Raw genomic sequence first — 17996 nt, 5'->3', positions numbered from 1 at the left:
ACCCTTGTCTACTGCCCTTGCATAATGGGCTACATTTAAGAGCTGAATACTATTTTTACCCTTGTCTATTGCTCTTGCATAATGGGCTGCATGTAAGAGTTGAGTACTGTTTTTACCCTTGTCTACCACCCTTGCATAATGGGCTACATGTAAAAGTTGAGTACTGCTTTTACCCTTGTCTACTGCACTTGCATAATGGGCTACATGTGAGAGTTGAGTACTGCTTTTACCATTGTCTACCACCCTTGCATAATGGGCTACATTTACTAGTTGAGTACTGCTTTTACCCCTTGTCTGATGCCCTTGAATAATGGGCTACATGTAAGAGTTGAGTACTGCTTTTACCCTTGTCTACTGCCCTTGCATAATGGGCCACATGCGAGAGTTGAGTACTGCTTTTACCATTGTCTACCACCCTTGCATAATGGGCTGCATGTACTAGTTGAGTACTGCTTTTACCCTTGTCTGATGCCCTTGAATAATGGGCTACATGTAAGAGTTGAGTACTGCTTTTACCCTTGTCTACTGCCCTTGCATAATGGGCCACATGCGAGAGTTGAGTACTGCTTTTACCATTGTCTACCACCCTTGCATAATGGGCTGCATGTACTAGTTGAGTACTGCTTTTACCCTTGTCTGATGCCCTTGAATAATGGGCTACATGTAAGAGTTGAGTACTGCCTTTACCCTTGTCTACTGCCCTTGCATAATGGGCTACATGTACGAGTTGAGTACTGATTTTACCCTTGTCTACCAGCCTTGCATAATGGGCTTCATGTAAGAGTTGAGTACTGATTTTACCCTTGTGTAATACCCTTGCATAATGGGCTACATGTAAGAGTTTAGTACTGATTTTACCCTTGTCTACCACCCTTGCATAATGGGCTACATGTAGGAGTCGAGTACTGTTTTTACCCTTGTATAATGCCCTTGATAATGGGCTACATGTAAGAGTTGAGTACTTCTTTTACCCTTGTCTACCACCTTTGCTTAATGGGCTACATGTAAGAGTCAAGTAGTTTTTACCCTTGCCTAATGCCCTTGCATAATGGGCTACATGTAAGAGTTGTGTACTGCTTTTACCCTTCTCTACCACCTTTGCATAATGGGCTACATGGAAGAGTTGAGTACTGTTTTTACCCTTCTCTACCACCCTTGCATAATGGGCTACACGTAAGAGTTGAGTACTGCTTTTACCCTTGTCTACTGCCCTTGCATAACAGGCTATATGTAAGAGTACAGTACTGTTTTTACCCTTGTCTACCATCCTTGAATAAGTGGCTACATATAAGAGTTGAGTACTGCTTTTACCCTTGTCTACCACCTTTGCATAATGGGCTACATGTAAGACTTGAGTACTGTTTTTACCCTTTTCTAATGCTCTTGCATAATGGGCTACCTGTAAAAGTTGAGTACTGCTTTTACCCTTGTCTACCGCCTTTGCATAATGGGCTACATGTAAGAGTTAAGTATTGCTTTTACCCTTGTCTAATACCCTTGTATAATGGACTACATGTAAGAGTTGAGTACTGCTTTTACCCTTGTCTACCACCCTTGCATAATGGGCTACATGTAAGAGTTGAGTACTATTTTTACCCTTGTCTAATGCCCTTGCATAATGGGTATATGTAAGAGTTGAGTACTGCTTTTACCCTTCTCTACCACCCTTGCATAATGGGCTACATGGAAGTGTTGAGTACTGTTTTACCCTTGCTTACTGTCCTTGCATAATGGACTACATGTAAGAGTTGAGTACTGCTTTTAACCCTTGTCTACTGTCCTTGCATAATGGGCTACATGTACGAGTTGAGTACAGTTTTTACCCTTGTCTACTGCCTTTGCATAATGGGCTACATGTAAAGGTTGAGTACTGCTTTTACCCTTGTCTACCACCCTTGCATAATTGGCTACATGTAAGAGTTGAGTACTGCTTTTACCCTTGTCAACTGCCCTTGCATAATGGGCTACATGTAATAGTTGAGTACTGCTTTTACCCTTGTCTGATACCCTTGCATAATGGGCTACATTTACTAGTTGAGTACTGCTTTTACCCTTGTCTACCACCCTTGCATAATGGGCTTCATGTAAGAGTTGAGTACTGCTTTTACCCTTGTCTTATACCATTGTCTAATACCCTTACATAACGGGCTATATGTAAGAGTTGAGTACTTCTTTTACCCTTGTCTACCACCCTTGCATAATGGGCTACATGTAAGAGTTGAGTACTGTTTTACCCTTGTCTAATGCCCTTGCATAATGGGCTACATGTAAGAGTTGAGTACTGCTTTTACCCTTGTCTTATACCATTGTCTAATACCCTTGCATAATGGGCTACATGTAAGAGTTGAGTACTGCTTTTACTCTTGTCTACCACCCTTGCATAATGGGCTAATGTACGAGTTGAGTACGGTTTTTACCCTTGTCTACTGCCTTTGCATAATGGGCTACATGTAAAGGTTGAGTACTGCTTTTACCCTTGTCTACCGCCCTTGAATAATGGGCTGCATGTAAGAGTTGAGTACTGCTTTTACCCTGGTTTACTGCCCTTGCATAATGGGCTATATGTAAGAGTTAGGTACTGCTTTTACTTTTGTCTACTGCTTTTGCATAATGGGCTACATGTAAGAGTTGAGTACTGCAAAATGGGTCACATGAAGAGTGGAGTATTTTTCAGATATGTTACCACAATCATAATACCTTAGTAGAACTGCTACTATCTTACAAATTAAGCCCTCACAAGGCTAAAAGTTATCTGCACACCTAGATAGAGTGATCTCTTGTTATCAGGATTGACACCAAAACCCTTGAAATTGTCAGCTGCTATGTCTGCTTGTACCAAGTAGCACCCTCTTTGCAGGCAGAGGTCTGGCAAAATCCATACAAGCAGTTTGTAAGCTTTCTACCTTAAAAGAAGTCGGAGGAGTTTCATCTTTGAAGGGAAGTACACTCCATTGTGTTCTTTCTATTGTCAAGGGAAGTACACTCTATTGTGTTCTTTCTATTGTCAAGGTAAGTACACTCCATTCTGTTCTTTCTATTGTCAAGAGAAGTACACTCCATTCTGTTCTTTCTATTGTCAAGGGAAGTACACTCCATTCTGTTCTTTCTATTGTCAAGGGAAGTACACTCCTTTCTGTTCTTTATATTGTCAAGGGAAGTACACTCCATTCTGTTCTTTCTATTGTCTGTTCTTTCTATTGTCAAGGGAAGTACAATCCATTCTGTTTTTTCTGTTGTCAAAGGAAGTACACTCCATTCTGTTCTTTCTATTGTCAAGGATCAAGTTTACTTTTCAGTGATATCACTTTGCTGTATTCGCACACATAGGCACCTTTGTTACATTCCTGCATAAGTCACGATGGCATCCCCTCATATTGCTATAATGTATTAATAAGTGCAGATCTGGTGCATGATATAGAAAACTCGTTTAATATTGCTGTAAAATTTCCACTATGCCCAGATACATACAGGTAAGTTTTCTAAATTTTCATAGCCTCCACTTCATAGTTATATACATGAGGCTTTACTGATTTGACCTGTATAAAGCCTCATTGGTCATTTTCTCGAGATGAGATTTGTATCAAAATGGATGTTTAGTATCTGCTTTGTAAGCATCACTAATTATGCTTCATTTCCTTTTCTAAGTGCCGGTTTTATGTGTACTATAGAAAATTCATTATATTGCTGTATAGCTTATGCTGTGGTAGGATGCATACTGATTAATTTTCTATTCAAAAATGAATCAGAGTCCAGCTTTAACATGCAGTTACTCTATATGATTCTTCAGTAATTTTGCCTGCGTAGGCATTGAAAATAATTGGCCTTCCCACCGGTAACTTATTTCTAGAATTGATTGTTTGGCACCCAGTTCATACATGTATTTATTATAAGCAATGTTTCAGTAATTTTACCTGTATAGGCAGTCAGAACTTCCTCTTCTTACAGGTAATGTATTACTAGAATTAATTACTTTGCATCCATTTGGTACATGTATTTATTATAAGCAACACTATAGTGATTTTACCTGTATAGGCAGTCAAAATTGTCCTTCCTACAAGTAACATAATACTAGAATTGATTATTTTGCATCCACTTAGTAAGTATTAATAGTGACACTCTAATTCTCAACATGTACAGGTTCATGGGCCATTTTACATGTATTTGTCCTGTAGATTTAGACCATGGACAAGACCAGTTGTCAGACTTAAATAATATGGACAGAACTCAATTGGCAGCAATTTTGTTGGAATTAAGGGGATGGTGCAGAAGCATTCTTTGATGGCCGAACATCATCAGCTTACATGCAAAAGTTCAAAACCATATCATTTACTGGGAAGCAAGATGGAGAGCAATGGCAGTCTAAGTTACAGTCTTGCATATCAGAATTATACACTGTCTACATGGATCAATATTCCTTACCCTGTCCCAACCCCAAGAACTGGACAACATCATGCCAGCCAGATGACTGGACTTGGCCATATAATTCTGATTGCAGTTGGCAATGACCACAATTGATCATACAGCATTATCTATGAGACAAATGACCAGTTCCACAAATCACATAGTAACTCTAGGCACTTCCTCCATATGATACCCTTGCTTAGTGCCTCAATACCCATGAACCCAGTTATACATGGATCAGTCGAATGCCGCTAGGAACTTCCTGTGGAAGACATCCCATTTATATAGGCACTCACATGGATGAGTCTAACTTTCATAGTACCTCTAGACACTTCCAGTGTACAATGTCCATCTTGGTGCCTCAGTATCGAAGAGATGTCTCTTCACTCGCCCTCAAGCCTTTGCCACCCATAGAGAGCCTCTACTTAGCGGCACCTTGGAATCCAGCTCATAATGCGCTGCAAGTTTAGTGATCTGCCATCATCGTCATTCTTCTCCCGCTACTTCACAGGTAGCACAAAAGACACTGGCTTCACTACCTTAATCCAAAAAAAATAACTCTCAAGTTCCCTTGTTGTTATTATATGTTACTATGATGGGTGAAACTCTGCCTTGCAGGCTTGGGCTGAAGAAGTTCTCCACCCACTTGCATCAAAGTTCTGTCATACTCATTCCTCTACTTCACCTGCTGGGTCTACAGTTCCGACACCAGGTCATCATTTTCTACAGAATAATCTGCTTTCAATTACTTCTACATTCTGACATAGTTACTGACACTTTGGGGCTGCTTCCCATTTCAATTACAAGAGTCAAACATCTACAGACATTTCTTCTTGCAGATGCGTCTCCTTAGTTGTCCATTGGGATGCTCATCCTTTGATTTGTAACATTATGACCATAGGATCAATTGTGGCATCTAATACCTATGGCAATATTTCAACACAGCTTACCCTCTTTTACCATAAATCTCACCAGACATATGTGGGAACATGTTTATATAATGGCCCACTTTGTAAACATCGAGGCCCAAGATACTAATACCATAACAGCAGCTATAAACTTACAACTGTTGGAATGGGATGAATTGTTCTCTGCCTCCACCTGTCTTATAGCCCATCATAGGCCAAGCTAAGCTCACAGCCTTAATCATCTACTATCCTATTTAATGATCAGGTTGATGGAATTCACAACAAGTTAGCAAGGATACATTCTTTCCATCCCTCACAGCCTCAGCTACAGTGGAAGGATTTGTAGTGCAACCAAGAAATGATACATATATATACTTTGAGATGAAAACAAACAGATATTGGTGAGATTTTGAATTGGAGTATCACTAGTTATGGGCAATATTCTCAGGTTATATTAAGCCAAACACTGTATGTACCATTTCTAATATGGCACCACTTGATTTGCTCCAAGTACAACATTCTGAAATAGTAATGTATTTATTAACAGTTGCTTGCCCCTTGAAAATAATTCTGCAATGGTTCATTGTTTTTTAGTTTTGCTGGTTGAAAAAAATCAGAGCTTACATGATGACCCTTTTTCCACTGTCCATTGTTTGCTAACTTACATGATGATCCTGAGTCCATTGTCTGCTGAAAGTTGTTTGTTATCACTACTCCTAAACTATTTGGAGGAATGTCAAGCCTTATCTACAATTTCATCAATGGTGGCCATCTTTAAAATGTTCTCAATGGATGGGCATATTTGAGATGGGCTTATCACCAGAAACCGTTTTATGGGTTTATGCAGTTTGTTAGAAGTAGTCATTAGAACAAATAGCACGGACTCTGATCTGCTTCCACATTTTGCAATGGCAAATCAGGGTCTGTGTTTGCAGTTGGACTAGACTTATAAGCAAGTATATACTTGCATAAGATAATTTAAGTACTTATCAAAAATAATGGAAGTACAGGTGTACTTCTTGCAAATTCATGCAAATTGTTTCAGCCAATAGAGCATTAGTCCCCGAAAAGGATTTTTTTTATCCATTGAGAGGGTCCTGTGGTTTTCTGGTGTTTTGGATATTTCATATGTATTGTATGTTGACTTTTCACAATGATTTTATGTTATGTATATCTGTATTGTGTACTTGACCTTTTTCCACAATCAAGCTAATGGTGTACCTCACCAGTGATATTTATTTTGTAAAAACAAAGCTAGTATTTCTCTACGATTAATGATTAAATATTCAGATTATCATTAATTGTAAAAATATTTTCTTCTGTTTGAGTTAAAGATAAAGTCTTGATTCTGACCTTAGAAAGTTCCAGAAAAGAAGCTTTCCATGGATTTGACAGAGTATTTCCAGAAAATGGTAATTGTGAACTAGATCAAGTGCAGGGGTATATAAACATGTTTACTTAAGGATTATTCATTCTTGCCTTAACATCCAAAGTGGAATCAAATTTATTGTTTTGTTCAATTGTTAATTAGGGTTGGTTCATTTATTCAAATTATTATTCACTATAATTACAGTTTGCTCAAGAATATATTAGGACTAAATATTAATTTGGAATTATAGTGAATTCAGTCAAGGACATTTTGATTTATATTATTGTGATACATCAAATGACTCAATGGCACATTAGGATGTTCAAGACTACAGGTTGTTGTTGTTGTTGCTGTTGTTGTTGTGGGGTTTAATGCCAATTTTCAGCACACGATAGGCTATGCATGGCAGCCAGTATTAAAGGTGGAGGAAGAACCCGGGATAACCCTGGGAAGAACCACCAACCCATGAGAAGCTCCTGGCAAGCTTTCTCACATACCCACATTAGCCGAATCCTAGACTCAAACCCATGCAGACAGAAGTGAGATGGCAGTGATCCATAACGGAGAGTGCTTTAGACCACTCGGCCACTTGGGGCCCCAATACTCCAGGTGCATCAGCGCATTCATTATTGGAATTTATTTGGAACACCATTGGAATTCAATTTGAACATCATTCTTTTGGACTTGTGATAGAACTTTTAGGACTGTATGAAACTTAATTCAAAATACTGAAAGTTCTTTTTAAATTTTCACTTCTTTTCAGGAAAATAAATTATATGTTGAATTGTACAAAACTTTTTGGCTTTTCCTATTTTATGTTACTTAGTTTAAGACCTAAGAGTTTTAACAGTGGTCTTAGAAGATCCATACCATCAGCTCATCAAATAGGCAGTGGTTTCCTTATCTAGGAAGATACCAACTATTTATGTACTCTTTATATGCAAAGATGACATATAAAATTTAATAACATCATTTTAGAGTTCCTTTTTATAGATAGTGTCAGTTGCATTTATAATTTTGTTTCTTTTCAGCTTTTTTGAGAGTGTTCCACTGGCCTTAGTAGATGTAAACAAAGTTAGAGCCCAAGGTAAGAGTAAGATGAGTGTATTCTACTAGCCTTTGTGGCTGTATATCAAGTAAGAGCCCAGGGTAAGAATAAGTGTATTCTACTGGCCTTAGTGGCTGTATATCAAGTAAGAGCCCAGGGTAAGAATAAGTGTATTCTGCTGGCCTTAGTGGCTGTATATCAAGTAATAGCCCAGTGTAAGAATAAGTGTATTCAACTGGCCTTTGTGGCTGTATATCAAGTAAGAGCCCAGGGTAAGAATAGTTGTATTCTACTGGCCTTAGTGGCTGTATATCAAGTAAGAGCCCAGGGTAAGAATAAGTGTATTCTACTGGCCTTTGTGGCTGTATATCAAGTAAGAGTCCAGGGTAAGAATAAGTGTATTCTTCTGGGCTTAGTGGCTGTATATCAAGTAAGAACCCAGGGTAAGAATAAGTGTATTCTACTGGCCTTTGTGGCTGTATATCAAGTAAGAGTCCAGGGTAAGAATAAGTGTATTCTTCTGGGCTTAGTGGCTGTATATCAAGTAAGAGCCCAGGGTAAGAATAAGTGTATTCTACTGGCCTTAGTGGCTGTATATCAAGTAAGAGCCCAGGGTAAGAATAAGTATATTCTGCTGGCCTTAGTGGCTGTATATCAAGTAATAGCCCAGGGTAAGAATAAGTGTATTCTACTGGCCTTAGTGGCTGTGTATCAAGTAAGAGCCCAGGGTAAGAATAAGTGTATTCTGCTGGCCTTAGTGGCTGTGTATCAAGTAAGAGCCCAGGGTAAGAATAAGTGTATTCTGCTGGCCTTAGTGGCTGTATATCAAGTAAGAGCCCAGGGTAATAATAAGTATATTCTGCTGGCCTTAGTGGCTGTATATCAAGTAAGAGCTCAGGGTAATAATAAATATATTCTACTGGCCTTAGTGGCTGTATATCAAGTAATAGCCCAGGGTAAGAATAAGTGTATTCTACTGGCCTTAGTGGCTGTATATCAAGTAAGAGCCCAGGGTAAGAATAAGCATATTCTGCTGGCCTTAGTGGCTGTATATCAAGTCATAGCCCAGGGTAAGAATAAGTGTATTCTACTGGCCTTAGCGGCTGTATATCAAGTAAGAGCTCAGGGTAAGAATAAGTGTATTATACTGGCCTTAGTGGCTCTATATCAAGTAATAGCCCAGGGTAAGAATAAGTGTTTTCTACTGGCCTTAGTGGCTGTATATCAAGTAAGCGCCAAGGGTAAGAATAAGTGTATTATACTGGCCTTAGTGGCTGTATATCAAGTAATAGCCCAGGGTAAGAATAGTTGTGCTCTACTGGCCATAGTGGCTGTATATCAAGTAATAGCCCATGGTAAGAATAAGTGTATTCTGCTGGCCTTAGTGGCTGTATATCAAGTAATAGCCCAGGGTAAGAATAAGTATATTCTGCTGGCCTTAGTGGCTGTATATCAAGTAATAGCCCAGGGTAATAATAAGTATATTCTGCTGGCCTTAGTGGCTGTATATCAAGTAAGAGCTCAGGGTAATAATAAATATATTCTACTGGCCTTAGTGGCTGTATATCAAGTAAGAGCTCAGGGTAAGAATAAGTGTATTATACTGGCCTTAGTGGCTGTATATCAAAGTAATAGCCCAGGGTAAGAATAAGTGTATTCTACTGGCCTTAGTGGCTGTATATCAAGTAAGCGCCAAGGGTAAGAATAAGTGTATTATACTGGCCTTAGTGGCTGTATATGAAGTAATAGCCCAGGGTAAGAATAGTTGTGTTCTACTGGCCATAGTGGCTGTATATCAAGTAATAGCCCATGGTAAGAATAAGTGTATTCTGCTGGCCTTAGTGGCTGTATATCAAGTAAGCGCCAAGGGTAAGAATAAGTGTATTATACTGGCCTTAGTGGCTGTATATGAAGTAATAGCCCAGGGTAAGAATAGTTGTGTTCTACTGGTCTTAGTGGCTGTATATCAAGTAATAGTCCAGGGTAAGAATAAGTGTATTCTACTGGTCTTAGTGGCTGTATATCAAGTAATAACCCAGTGTAAGAATAAGTGTATTCTACTGGCCATAGTGGCTGTATATCAAGTAATAACCCAGTGTAAGAATAAGTGTATTCTACTGGTCTTAGTGGCTGTATATCAAGTAATAACCCAGTGTAAGAATAAGTGTATTCTACTGGCCTTAGTGGCTAGTGGCTGTTTATCAAATAAGAGCCCATGGTAAAAATAAGTGTGTTCTACTGGCCTTAGTGGCTGTATATCAAGTAATAGCCCAGGGTAAGAATAAGCGTATTCTACTGGTCTTAGTGGCTGTATATCAAGTAATAACCCAGTGTAAGAATAAGTGTATTCTACTGGCCATAGTGGCTGTATATCAAGTAAGCGCCAAGGGTAAGAATAAGTGTATTCTACTGGCCTTAGTGGCTGTATATCAAGTAATAGTCCAGGGTAAGAATAAGTGTATTCTGCTGGCCTTAGTGGCTGTATATCAAGTAAGAGCTCAGGGTAAGAATAAGTGTATTATACTGGCCTTAGTGGCTGTATATCAAAGTAATAGCCCAGGGTAAGAATAAGTGTATTCTACTGGCCTTAGTGGCTGTATATCAAGTAAGCGCCAAGGGTAAGAATAAGTGTATTATACTGGCCTTAGTGGCTGTATATCAAGTAATAACCCAGTGTAAGAATAAGTGTATTCTACTGGCCTTAGTGGCTAGTGGCTGTATATCAAATAAGAGCCCATGGTAAAAATAAGTGTGTTCTACTGGCCTTAGTGGCTGTATATCAAGTAATAGCCCAGGGTAAGAATAAGCGTATTCTACTGGTCTTAGTGGCTGTATATCAAGTAATAACCCAGTGTAAGAATAAGTGTATTCTACTGGCCATAGTGGCTGTATATCAAGTAAGCGCCAAGGGTAAGAATAAGTGTATTCTACTGGCCTTAGTGGCTGTATATCAAGTAATAGTCCAGGGTAAGAATAAGTGTATTCTGCTGGCCTTAGTGGCTGTATATCAAGTAAGAGCTCAGGGTAAGAATAAGTGTATTATACTGGCCTTAGTGGCTGTATATCAAAGTAATAGCCCAGGGTAAGAATAAGTGTATTCTACTGGCCTTAGTGGCTGTATATCAAGTAAGCGCCAAGGGTAAGAATAAGTGTATTATACTGGCCTTAGTGGCTGTATATGAAGTAATAGCCCAGGGTAAGAATAGTTGTGTTCTACTGGCCATAGTGGCTGTATATCAAGTAAGAGCCCAGGGTAAGAATAAGTGTGTTCTACTGGTGTTAGTGGCTGTATATCAAGTAATAACCCAGTGTAAGAATAAGTGTATTCTACTGGTCTTAGTGGCTGTATATCAAGTAATAACCCAGTGTAAGAATAAGTGTATTCTACTGGTCTTAGTGGCTGTATATCAAGTAATAACCCAGTGTAAGAATAAGTGTATTCTACTGGCCTTAGTGGCTAGTGGCTGTATATCAAATAAGAGCCCATGGTAAAAATAAGTGTGTTCTACTGGCCTTAGTGGCTGTATATCAAGTAATAGCCCAGGGTAAGAATAAGCGTATTCTACTGGTCTTAGTGGCTGTATATCAAGTAATAACCCAGTGTAAGAATAAGTGTATTCTACTGGCCATAGTGGCTGTATATCAAGTAAGCGCCAAGGGTAAGAATAAGTGTATTCTACTGGCCTTAGTGGCTGTATATCAAGTAATAGTCCAGGGTAAGAATAAGTGTATTCTGCTGGCCTTAGTGGCTGTATATCAAGTAAGAGCTCAGGGTAAGAATAAGTGTATTATACTGGCCTTAGTGGCTGTATATCAAAGTAATAGCCCAGGGTAAGAATAAGTGTATTCTACTGGCCTTAGTGGCTGTATATCAAGTAAGCGCCAAGGGTAAGAATAAGTGTATTATACTGGCCTTAGTGGCTGTATATGAAGTAATAGCCCAGGGTAAGAATAGTTGTGTTCTACTGGCCATAGTGGCTGTATATCAAGTAAGAGCCCAGGGTAAGAATAAGTGTGTTCTACTGGTCTTAGTGGCTGTATATCAAGTAATAGTCCAGGGTAAGAATAAGTGTATTCTACTGGCCTTAGTGGCTAGTGGCTGTATATCAAATAAGAGCCCATGGTAAAAATAAGTGTGTTCTACTGGCCTTAGTGGCTGTATATCAAGTAATAGCCCAGGGTAAGAATAAGTGTATTCTACTGGTCTTAGTGGCTGTATATCAAGTAATAACCCAGTGTAAGAATAAGTGTATTCTACTGGCCATAGTGGCTGTATATCAAGTAAGCGCCAAGGGTAAGAATAAGTGTATTCTACTGGCCTTAGTGGCTGTATATCAAGTAATAGTCCAGGGTAAGAATAAGTGTATTCTGCTGGCCTTAGTGGCTAGTGGCTGTATATCAAATAAGAGCCCATGGTAAGAATAAGTGTATTCTACTGGCCTTAGTGGCTGTATATCAAGTAAGAGCTCAGGGTAAGAATAAATGTATTCTACTGGCCTTAGTGGCTGTATATCAAGTAATAGCCCAGTGTAAGAATAAGTGTATTCTGCTGGCCTTAGTGGCTGTATATCAAGTAAGAGCCCAGGGTAAGAATAAGTGTATTCTACTGGCCTTAGTGGCTGTATATCAAGTAAGAGCCCAGGGTAAGAATAAGCATATTCTACTGGCCTTAGTGGCCTTATATCAAGTAATAGCCCAGGGTAAGAATAAGTGTATTCTTCTGGCCTTAGTGGCTGTATATCAAGTAAGCGCCAAGGGTAAGAATAAGTGTATTCTACTGGCCTTAGTGGCTGTATATCAAGTAATAGTCCAGGGTAAGAATAAGTGTATTCTACTGGCCTTAGTGGCTAGTGGCTGTATATCAAATAAGAGCCCATGGTAAGAATAAGTGTGTTCTACTGGCCTTAGTGGCTGTATATCACGTAATAGCCCATGGTAAGAATAAGTGTATTCTACTGGCCTTAGTGGCTGTATATCAAGTAATCGCCCTGGGTAAGAATAGTTGTGTTCTACTGGCCATAGTGGCTGTATATCAAGTAATAGCCCATGGTAAGAATAAGTGTATTCTACTGGCCTTAGTGGCTAGTGGCTGTATATCAAATAAGAGCCCATGGTAAGAATAAGTGTGTTCTACTGGCCTTATTGGCTGTATATCAAGTAAGAGCCCATGGTAAGAATAAGTGTATTATACTGGTCTTAGTGGCTGTATATCAAGTAATAACCCTATGTAAGAATAAGTGTATTCTTCTGGCCTTAGTGGCTGTATATCAAGTAAGCGCCGAGGGTAAGAATAAGTGTATTCTACTGGCGTTAGTGGCTGTATATCAAGTAATAGTCCAGGGTAAGAATAAGTGTATTCTACTGGCCTTAGTGGCTAGTGGCTGTATATCAAATAAGAGCCCATGGTAAGAATAAGTGTGTTCTACTGGCCTTATTGGCTGTATATCAAGTAAGAGCCCATGGTAAGAATAAATATATTCTACTGGCCTTAGTGGCTGTATATCAAGTAAGAGCTCAGGGTAAGAATAAGTGTATTCTTCTGGCCTTAGTGGCTGTATATCAAGTAAGAGCTCAGGGTAAGAATAAGTGTATTCTACTGGCCTTAGTGGCTGTATATCAAGTAATAGTCCAGGGTAAGAATAAGTGTATTCTACTGGCCTTAATGGCTGTATATCAAGTAAGAGCCCAGGGTAAGAAAAAGTGTATTCTACTGGCCTTAGTGGCTAGTGGCTGTATATCAAGTAAGAGCCCAGGGTAAGAATAAGCATATTCTACTGGCCTTAGTGGCTGTATATGAAGTAATAGCCCAGGGTAAGAATAAGTGTATTCTGCTGGCCTTAGTGGCTGTATATCAAGTAAGAGCCCAGGGTAAGAAAAAGTGTATTCTACTGGCCATAGTGGCTGGAAATCAAGTAAGAGCTCAAGCTAATAATAAGTGTATTCTACTGGCCTTAGTGGCTGTATATCAAGTAAGAGCCCATGGTAAGAATAAGTGTATTCTCCTGGCCATAGTGGCTGGAAATCAAATAAGAGTTCAGGGTAATAATAAGTGTATTATACTGGCCTTAGGGGCTGTATATCAAGTAATAGCCCAGGGTAAGAATAAGTGTATTCTGCTGGCCTCAGTGGCTGTATATCAAGTAAGAGCCCAGGGTAAGAATAAGTGTATTCTGTATATCAAGTAAGAGCCCAGGGTAAGAAAAAGTGTATCCTACTGGCCTTAGTAGCTGTATATCAAGTAATAGCCCAGGGTAAGAATAAGTGTATTCTACTGGCCTCAGTGGCTGTATATCAAGTAAGAGCCCAGGGTAAGAATAAGTGTATTCTGCTGACCTCAGTGGCTGTATATCAAGTAAGAGCCCAGGGTAAGAATAAGTGTATTCTGCTGGCCTCAGTGGCTGTATATCAAGTAAGAGCCCAGGGTAAGAATAATTGTATTCTACTGGCCTTAGTGGCTGTACATCAAGTAAGAGCTCAGGGTAAGAATAAGTGTATTCTACTGGCCTTAGTGGCTGTATATCAAGTAATAGCCCAGGGTAAGAATAAGTGTATTATTCTGGCCTTAGTGGCTGTATATCAAGTAATAGCCCAGGGTATGAATAAGTATATTCTACTGGCCTTAGTGGCTGTATATCAAGTAATAGCCCAGGGTAAGAATAAGTGTATTCTACTGGCCATAGTGGCTGTATATCAAATAATAGCCCAGTGTAAGAATAAGTGTATTCAACTGGCCGTAGTGGCTGTATATCAAGTAATAGCCCTGGGTAAGAATAAGTATATTCTACTGGCCTTAGTGGCTGTATATCAAGTAATAGCCCAGGGTAAGAATAAGTGTATTCTACTGGCCTTAGTGGCTGTATATCAAGTAATAGCCCAGGGTAAGAATAGTTGTATTCTACTGGCCATAGTGGCTGTATATCAAGTAATAGCCCAGTGTAAGAATAAGTGTATTCAACTGGCCTTAGTGGCTGTATATCAAGTAATAGCCCATGGTAAGAATAAGTATATTCTACTGGCCTTAGTGGCTGTATATCAAAGTAAGAGCCCAGGCTAAGAATATGTGTATTCTACTGGCCTTAGTGGCTGTATATCAAGTAATAGCCCAGGGTAAGAATAGTTGTATTCTACTGGCCATAGTGGCTGTATATCAAGTAATAGCCCAGTGTAAGAATAAGTGTATTCAACTGGCCTTAGTGGCTGTATATCAAGTAATAGCCCATGGTAAGAATAAGTGTATTCTACTGGCCTTAGTGGCTAGTGGCTGTATATCAAATAAGAGCCCATGGTAAGAATAAGTGTGTTCTACTGGCCTTATTGGCTGTATATCAAGTAAGAGCCCATGGTAAGAATAAGTGTATTATACTGGTCTTAGTGGCTGTATATCAAGTAATAACCCTATGTAAGAATAAGTGTATTCTTCTGGCCTTAGTGGCTGTATATCAAGTAAGCGCCGAGGGTAAGAATAAGTGTATTCTACTGGCGTTAGTGGCTGTATATCAAGTAATAGTCCAGGGTAAGAATAAGTGTATTCTACTGGCCTTAGTGGCTAGTGGCTGTATATCAAATAAGAGCCCATGGTAAGAATAAGTGTGTTCTACTGGCCTTATTGGCTGTATATCAAGTAAGAGCCCATGGTAAGAATAAATATATTCTACTGGCCTTAGTGGCTGTATATCAAGTAAGAGCTCAGGGTAAGAATAAGTGTATTCTTCTGGCCTTAGTGGCTGTATATCAAGTAAGAGCTCAGGGTAAGAATAAGTGTATTCTACTGGCCTTAGTGGCTGTATATCAAGTAATAGTCCAGGGTAAGAATAAGTGTATTCTACTGGCCTTAATGGCTGTATATCAAGTAAGAGCCCAGGGTAAGAAAAAGTGTATTCTACTGGCCTTAGTGGCTAGTGGCTGTATATCAAGTAAGAGCCCAGGGTAAGAATAAGCATATTCTACTGGCCTTAGTGGCTGTATATGAAGTAATAGCCCAGGGTAAGAATAAGTGTATTCTGCTGGCCTTAGTGGCTGTATATCAAGTAAGAGCCCAGGGTAAGAAAAAGTGTATTCTACTGGCCATAGTGGCTGGAAATCAAGTAAGAGCTCAAGCTAATAATAAGTGTATTCTACTGGCCTTAGTGGCTGTATATCAAGTAAGAGCCCATGGTAAGAATAAGTGTATTCTCCTGGCCATAGTGGCTGGAAATCAAATAAGAGTTCAGGGTAATAATAAGTGTATTATACTGGCCTTAGGGGCTGTATATCAAGTAATAGCCCAGGGTAAGAATAAGTGTATTCTGCTGGCCTCAGTGGCTGTATATCAAGTAAGAGCCCAGGGTAAGAATAAGTGTATTCTGTATATCAAGTAAGAGCCCAGGGTAAGAAAAAGTGTATCCTACTGGCCTTAGTAGCTGTATATCAAGTAATAGCCCAGGGTAAGAATAAGTGTATTCTACTGGCCTCAGTGGCTGTATATCAAGTAAGAGCCCAGGGTAAGAATAAGTGTATTCTGCTGACCTCAGTGGCTGTATATCAAGTAAGAGCCCAGGGTAAGAATAAGTGTATTCTGCTGGCCTCAGTGGCTGTATATCAAGTAAGAGCCCAGGGTAAGAATAATTGTATTCTACTGGCCTTAGTGGCTGTACATCAAGTAAGAGCTCAGGGTAAGAATAAGTGTATTCTACTGGCCTTAGTGGCTGTATATCAAGTAATAGCCCAGGGTAAGAATAAGTGTATTATTCTGGCCTTAGTGGCTGTATATCAAGTAATAGCCCAGGGTATGAATAAGTATATTCTACTGGCCTTAGTGGCTGTATATCAAGTAATAGCCCAGGGTAAGAATAAGTGTATTCTACTGGCCATAGTGGCTGTATATCAAATAATAGCCCAGTGTAAGAATAAGTGTATTCAACTGGCCGTAGTGGCTGTATATCAAGTAATAGCCCTGGGTAAGAATAAGTATATTCTACTGGCCTTAGTGGCTGTATATCAAGTAATAGCCCAGGGTAAGAATAAGTGTATTCTACTGGCCTTAGTGGCTGTATATCAAGTAATAGCCCAGGGTAAGAATAGTTGTATTCTACTGGCCATAGTGGCTGTATATCAAGTAATAGCCCAGTGTAAGAATAAGTGTATTCAACTGGCCTTAGTGGCTGTATATCAAGTAATAGCCCATGGTAAGAATAAGTATATTCTACTGGCCTTAGTGGCTGTATATCAAAGTAAGAGCCCAGGCTAAGAATATGTGTATTCTACTGGCCTTAGTGGCTGTATATCAAGTAATAGCCCAGGGTAAGAATAGTTGTATTCTACTGGCCATAGTGGCTGTATATCAAGTAATAGCCCAGTGTAAGAATAAGTGTATTCAACTGGCCTTAGTGGCTGTATATCAAGTAATAGCCCATGGTAAGAATAAGTATATTCTACTGGCCTTAGTGGCTGTATATCAAAGTAAGAGCCCAGGCTAAGAATAAGTGTATTCTACTGGCCTTAGTGGCTGTATATCAAGTAAGCGCCCAGGGTGAGAATAAGTGTATTCTACTGGCCTTAGTGGCTGTATATCAAGTAAGTGCCCAGGATAAGAATAAGTGTATTCTACCGGCCTTAGTGGCTGTATATCAAGTAAGAGCCCAGGCTAAGAATAAGTGTATTCTACTGGCCTTAGTGGCTGTATATCAAGTAAGCGCCCAGGGTAAGAATAAGTGTATTCTACTGGCCTTAGTGGCTGTATATCAAGTAATAGCCCAGGGTAAGAATAAGTGTATTCTACTGGCCTTAGTGGCTGTATATCAAAGTAAGAGCCCAGGCTAAGAATAAGTGTATTCTACTGGCCTTAATGGCTGTATATCAAGTAATAGCCCAGGGTAAGAATAGTTGTATTCTACTGGCCATAGTGGCTGTATATCAAGTAATAGCCCAGTGTAAGAATAAGTGTATTCAACTGGCCTTAGTGGCTGTATATCAAGTAATAGCCCTGGGTAAGAATAAGTATATTCTACTGGCCTTAGTGGCTGTATATCAAAGTAAGAGCCCAGGCTAAGAATAAGTGTATTCTACTGGCCTTAGTGGCTGTATATCAAGTAAGCGCCCAGGGTAAGAATAAGTGTATTCTACTGGCCTTAGTGGCTGTATATCAAGTAATAGCCCAGTGTAAGAATAAGTGTATTCTACTGGCCTTAGTGGCTGTATATCAAAGTAAGAGCCCAGGATAAGAATAAGTGTATTCTACCGGCCTTAGTGGCTGTATATCAAAGTAAGAGCCCAGGGTAAGAGTAGGTTTATT

The 17996-nt window shown here is 39.4% G+C and overlaps 1 protein-coding gene across 2 annotated transcripts in view; it reads left to right on the top strand.

Annotated features, from left to right (window-relative positions):
* The window catches only part of LOC149800832 (uncharacterized), a 155576-nt gene that overhangs the window by 29413 nt on the left and 108167 nt on the right, over positions 1-17996 (top strand). For both annotated transcript variants that reach the window (XM_089954837.1, XM_089954835.1), the window contains exon 7: positions 7710-7765. In XM_089954837.1, coding sequence (XP_089810963.1) covers positions 7710-7765 — 56 coding nt within the window. The remainder of the gene's footprint in view (positions 1-7709; positions 7766-17996) is intronic.

This window comes from Sinohyriopsis cumingii, chromosome 4 (assembly GCF_028554795.1).
Source record: "Sinohyriopsis cumingii isolate HCF-2022 chromosome 4, ASM2855479v2, whole genome shotgun sequence".
Lineage (NCBI taxonomy): Eukaryota > Metazoa > Mollusca > Bivalvia > Unionida > Unionidae > Sinohyriopsis > Sinohyriopsis cumingii.
Note: the sequence above shows the minus strand (reverse complement) of the source record. Positions and strands in the feature narration are given on the sequence as shown.